The sequence below is a fragment of the Anneissia japonica genome, unplaced genomic scaffold (genome assembly GCF_011630105.1).
Source record: "Anneissia japonica isolate Jap-2015-1 unplaced genomic scaffold, ASM1163010v1 scaffold287858_len863314_cov180, whole genome shotgun sequence".
NCBI lineage: Eukaryota > Metazoa > Echinodermata > Crinoidea > Comatulida > Comatulidae > Anneissia > Anneissia japonica.
In genome coordinates, this window is record NW_022693771.1 from 26,991 (window position 1) to 33,883 (window position 6,893).

General features: G+C 33.8%; 1 protein-coding gene across 1 annotated transcript in view; it reads right to left on the reverse strand.

Moving 5' to 3' along the window:
- Positions 1–6,893, reverse strand: part of LOC117100888 (WD repeat-containing protein 26-like) — a 56,870-nt gene that overhangs the window by 17,564 nt on the left and 32,413 nt on the right. Inside the window, exon 8 of the mRNA XM_033240721.1 lies at positions 2,629–2,748. Coding sequence (XP_033096612.1) covers positions 2,629–2,748 — 120 coding nt within the window. The remainder of the gene's footprint in view (positions 1–2,628; positions 2,749–6,893) is intronic.

Sequence of the window (6,893 nt, forward strand, 5' to 3'; positions counted from 1 at the left end):
GTAATATTTTTAGCAAATTTCTTTGAAAAAATTTCGTAGGCATAGGGCCTAGCTAGGTATACAGTAATTTCATTTTACAGTAGTTTGGAACGATATCAGGAGTGGGGGTGGTGGCAGTGGCCTACTAGGACTACAATTTATTTTAAGCTATCTTGGGTCCGATCATCCACACCAGTTGGGCCCAATCGTCTGTCACCCGAAGTTTTCATTACGATGATCAAGAACGCAGGCCTATACAATCTAGGCCCTAGGCTAGGCTTAGATTGCTCTGCTACGTATACTACTACCGCATAACAAAGAAAGCGACCCACGCGATGCATTCTTAAATCGTACACACATTATTAAAATGTATTAGACGATAACACGATATCACTGACTGAACGATCTACCACCCTCGCATCGCAGTAACTACTGTACTGAACTAGGCCTAGCTTAAGCCTAATGTTTTTGTGGAAAGTTAGATAGTCGTTATGTACCCGACAGTTGGCTGCCTTTATATCTTCACTTGTCTTCGATTTGTATTCAAAGGGTACATTGCTGCATAGCCAACTTTCGGGGATATGGTACCTTCATATGACTAGAAATTGCAAATTGCAAGTGAAGTGCTGCGAAATACAACTGCATATATGTTCTTCGAACAAAATTATTTATGCGAGTCAAATGAAAATAATGAATAATAAAAATATAACAAATAATATGAGACACGACTCATTGTCTATATTAGAACACTTCTAATTGGGTAACAAAGTCGTAATTTTTCATTTTTGTCAAAAAGTGTCTATAGTGGTGAATTATGGTTTAGGTTTTTTTAATAAAGTTTCTAAAATTTCTATGTATGTGGAAAATGTAGTTGATTACCTAAGGTTACAATTTTTATTTTGAAGACTGCATGGTCTAGGAAGTGTACATTTTTTTATGGGGCAAGTTTCCAAGGGCGGGTTTTCTAGGGGTGAGTTGACTGCCAAAGAGTGTTGCCAAAGTGCGAACCAGCGTGTTATTTGATTCAAAAAACAACTATAGGTCTAATAATGAATTATTGTGATGTTAAATATACAATGATAGCTATCAAGGAGCGACGTTGTTTTTCATTGGGACCTTCGTCCCTTCAAGGCTAGGCCTAGGTCTATACCATCAATTGATCCTAGCTAGTCTATCTAGCTAGTCTATCTAGGCCTAGAGTAGGATAAGGCTCGCGGACGTTGGTACGTGTTGGTTAGTCTACAAACGTCGCTTTAAGTAATTGATTTTACCCGGGAGAACGAAAGAAGGAAACTCCGTTTTTCAGTTGACTTAGGCCCATGTTTTTTGACAAACAATGACCTTTCACAGGTCAAATTGCTGTCAAGAATATGAATTGGCTGCTTCGCAGCAACTACTCCATAGAGATAATAATAAGAATACTAGAGCGCTAACCGCAATGTATTCGATGTTCGAAATACGCAGAACTGTGTGGGTACCATCCAAGATGGCTGCCATAGATTTAGCCAATCAAATTTCGCTAAGCACCATCGTTTGCAATTGCGCCCTTAATTTACTCAGAGGGTTCAGTACAGCTAGCTACCCGTATGTTTGAAACTCGAGCGCTGCGGTGTTTGGGTGTAATGTACACGACTTTAAATTTCATTCCTTGGTACTTTATTTTTGAATAAGATGCTCCACTTGGCCTCATTTTGGCTATTAGTTTAATAATTTGTACCATGACTCATTATCATTAATGAAACAATAGTCAGTCAGAGGGCTTATTAATATCTAATAATATGTATACTAAGCCTGAAGGTGGCTCTTTACTACGACGGCCATCTTGGGTGGTACACATACATAACTCTGCATTGCTGCGCCATCTTGTAAACACTCTAGTTGTTTAATAGCTCTATGGACTACTCATACAACAGAAAAAAACGTTGCATAGAGTTAGTGAAAAATGGAGATCTAAATGAAAAAACGATGTATTTCAGCAAGTATTAAAACCTTTTTGTTTTATTTAGGCCTTCTTCAAAATACCTATGCCACAGCATTTGATTTTTTTTGCCGTAAAACCAAAATAGTTTCATGCATGCCGACTTGCCGATCGGTTGCTGACTGAACTCTGCAGAAAATCTACATCGAACTTTGCATCGCGATGTAAAACAAAATGTCGGAAAACTTTTCTTTGACGCATGCGCATTTGCATAAATGTCTACACACATACATACTACACACAATAAAAAACAAAAGAAATGAGTGATTACAATAGTTCCTATTGCATTACATGCATAGGAACTAAAAAGCTAAAATTATTTTCTAGTGTAATTCAATGATTTACAATGACCAAAATCTCATTTCTGAAACTGATTCGACATTCAGATAGTAATACTGATCCTTTGCACTCTCCAATACTTACAATACTTTAAACATAGAAAATGTGACCTGACATTATTTGCAGCATGAAACTTTTGCAAATCTGGACGCTTAGTGCGTTTGAAATTTCCTGGTTTTACAGTAATTTTGTAAAATACCTGATCACTAGATGTGGTTGGAATACAACTAATTTGGTGTATTACACTAGGTTAAATTCTGTAGCCTAGTAGTAGATTACACCAAATTACATTTGTGAAAGCCTAGTACACATGCATCAATAAAATAACTTACACATCTATAAAACTGTCCCTTGATTCCACCAGTAACAAATCGTTTGCCATCTACATTCCAAGCGGCACAGGTAAGACTGTCTTCTGGTGAGTGATTTATTTTATTTTTTAAAGTACCAGTCTACACAAAAAATGAAGAATAAAAATGTTAGGAAAACAAAAATAACAAGTTAGAAAAACTGGAATAAACAAATGGTTACTTAAAAATTCCTTAATTTGTTACATAGGCATCCAGATTATACTCATTTTGATCAGGTTAGAAACTGCTTATTTGCGAACTATTAATTCAGGATATCAAATTCAATGTACCACATACAATAACAATGAAATGAATTATATTGTTTGCATATGCCATATTTCCAGCATAAAATACTACATAGAATTTTTCCATGTAGTACTGTAGTTTACAAAAACAAGTTCATATAAATGATAAAAACAAATGTTGTATGTCAAAATATAGAAGCTATTGATCGTATGTTTTGGTATTGTCCTGATGTGACACGATTCTGAAAAAGTGTTGAGAGATAGATTGGACATGAGAGATAGATTGGACATTAAGGATTCCAATACAAATTAATTTAGGTCTTTCTTGGGTTTAACCAACCATCCAGGACTAATTACTATACATTACATTACATTATGTACTATGTAAAAAACTATTTATTCAAAAATAGGTTGTTAAGGATGAAATCCAATTTAGAAACCTTTATACATGATAAAAGAATACATAAAACAAGAAAATTATTATTATTATGTTAAAAATCGTAAACCTGAGCGTACATTGACAAACAAATCACAAATCTGCATGCTGGCCTAAATATAAAATCTACTCTGATATAAAAAAAAAAAAAAAGTGTGTGTGTGTGTGTGTGAACGATCTAATATTAACAAAAATAACAGAGAGAAAACATCTAGTTTACACAACCAACAAATTTAAGTTCACAGAATATTACTACCTAAATTAAACAAGCATCAGTTTCGATTTCAATTTAAAGGGAAATGATAAACTATCCTCCAGGATTTACCACGCCTCTACGCCATTGCATTTGTTTACAACATACGGTAACACACGGTTTTCCCAGAGTATAATCGTGTAGTGTCATGTGAGACATCACTAATCTGAACGCATTTTTATTTATTTATTTTATTTATTTATTTATTTATTTGAACATACACCTTGCATCGGTATCAACATTTCAATTTAGTGTTTATATCAGTTGTCAAATTACAGTGTACAAGTAAACAACCCGCCACCAAAAGACGATCATCTTTATTCAACAGCAATGTTGATTTATGTCCATAAACACGCTGTTATAATCTAAAACCATGTGGACTATGCGAGATGAACAACTACCTTGGTGTACACAAAATAATTCCTTTTGTACTTAGGTGTTACCTACATGATATCCTACGATGTTATAATAAAGTTTACAAATAACCATATGTTTAGTGTATTAATTCATCATTTTATATCTTTACATTTAACTAAAAAACATTTAAATATTGTAGGATTACCAATGTATACGACAAAGGAATAACTTCATAGGCATTCCAATTCATGGTTGCGATGTTATCTCGGTGTGCTGAAACCAACTAAAACCATGTGCACTGTGCAAGACAAACTACTAGTGTTTGTGTGCAAAATTACTTCATTGACTACCCAGCTTAGTAAACTTTATGTAAAAACTTTGATCTGAGTTTTTCCTAAATTTTTGTACAAATAGTTTACTAAGCTGGGTAGGCAATGATGTAATTTTTCACACAAACACTACCTGTTTGTCTCGCCCAGTGCACATGGTTTAAGTTTGTCTCAGCAGGTTTGGCACAGTGGGAATGGTTTGGTTCCCAACCTCGAGGTCGGGGTTTTAATCCATTGAGTGCATTAATGTTTGAAGGTACTACATTGCTTCAGTCAACCCAGTTGTAACAATGGGTACAGCAAATTGCAGGAAGTATACATTCTCATCCGCTTTAAGCTACAGAAACTTGGGATAAGCTACTAGTAGAGCGGCTAAGGTTGAATTTCAGGTAGAATCGTGCACTTCTGGAAGAAAGCATGAAACTTCCCACAGTGATACTATGACACCTAAAGATCATTAAAAAAAATTAGACCCCAAAAAATAACGCCTCCTAATGGCCGCCATCTTGAAATCCAATATGGCCGCCAAAATATTTGATTTTAGCCAATATATTCATATCTACAGCACATGTAATTGCCAATTGAAGATCATTACCCATATTTTCAATATCAGGGAGTGTCATGCAATCATCAAAAATTATGTCAGATGGCATTGCCATACTGGATTTCAAGATGGCCGCCAAATTAATAATATTTTTGTCAATATTCATATCTACAGTACCTAGCACTGTCAATCAAAGACCGTTGCCCATGTTTTCGATATCAGGGACTACCATGCAGCCATCAGAAATTATATCAGAAAACCACCATATCAAATTTCAAAATGGCCGCCATCTTGAAATTTAATATGGCCGCCAAAGTAATTAATTTTAGCCTTGGTAGTCATATTTACAGCACATATCACTCCAACTGACGATCATTACCCATGTTTTCAATATCAGCTTTTCACTAATTTTCAACACCTAGCACTGTCAAAGATCTCTACTCATGTTTTCGATATCCGGGAGTATCATGCAGATATAAGAAATTATCTCAGAAGGCCGCCATATTGAATTTCAAGATGACAAATTTCAAGATAACAAATTGGTAATCAATCGAAAGTAATGAAAATTAAAAGAATAAGTAAATAACTGCTTTGTATGGTATGAGAGCAAGTGCAGATGGAGAGAGATAGATGCAGATATTAAACATCGTTTATATTAAAGCTAGTTTTAGCATAAATAAAATTATGTAAACATAAATCAAATATTCAAATTAATGGTGTGAAGACACTAATATCAAATAGACCTCGTGTCTATGAGATGGCTAATTATCATTTTCAAATGATATATAAAGATATGTACATATTGAAAGGGAAAGAAATGGAGAAGAAAATTAAAGAAAAGAAAAGAAAGAACAGAAAGTAAAAGAAAAAACTGGAAAGGGAAAAGAAATTTAAAAAAATAGAAAATGAATATAATGGATAAAGTGAAAAGAAATATCAAGAAAAATTAAGAAAAGTATATAGATAACTTTAGCACAGGCCTAAATGAAATTATGTAGACATAAATTAAATATCACATTCAAGTAATGTTATGAAGGCAATAATATCGAAGACTTCTAAATATCATTTTCAAATATGTATATATATATATATATAATTAACCTTTGTGTGTAGCACTCTGTTTATATAATGAAATAATTGTTAAAACAGAGCTCGAATAAATGAAAGGTGATGTGAGTATCGTATCGGGAATAGCCTATCAAATAAAAAAAAAGTTCCTTCTGTTTGAAAATGTGCCCCTGGCGGCGGGAATTAAAATGTGATTTCTTGCTGTCAAGGTGAGTGCCATATATATTTACCACAAGGAGCCCCTGGTATATCGCAGATACAACCCAACCGGGACACTTCTTCAAACAAATAATATACTGTTGCCAAAGAATACTCTAGAAGTCATACCTGTATTATAATGAAGTAACATATAGAATCAGTGTTGCTGCATAGCATTGTGGCATAACTAATCAAATAATGACAGAAACAGTGGTAAATGAACAATGATGTGAAGATCATATCAGGCATAACCTATCAAAGAAAAAGTTCTTTATCAACTGTATGAAAAAGACAAAAGTGCCCCCAGTGAGAAATTAAACCATGCATCAGTTGTTTGAAAATGTGTCCTAGTTTAAATAGATTTATCAGGAAACGAATATTTTGAATATTTTGTATATATCATATATATTCTATATATAAATTTATATATATTTGGACTTAACACCGAGGGCCGAACCCAAACGTTGATGTTTTCATTGAGCTTTCAAAATCCTCAAAGCACTGCTTTTACACCACTCTCGGTTTAATCTTACTTTTTTACATAATCGGCGTCTGGCCGTAAAAAATAAGATGTTTTCTAGATGTTGCTTGGCGATCCGCACACAAAGGTTTTTAATTCATTTTTGCGGGCCGCACTTTGCCACCTGTGGTATATACCTATACACGAATAAAACATTTTGTATTCGACTGTCTAGAAACGGTTTTTGCATCAAATATAAACAAGTAGATCAAAAACATATATATATATTTATATATATATTTATATATATATATATCTGTCTCTTATACACATCTTTTAACTAAAAAACATTTAAAT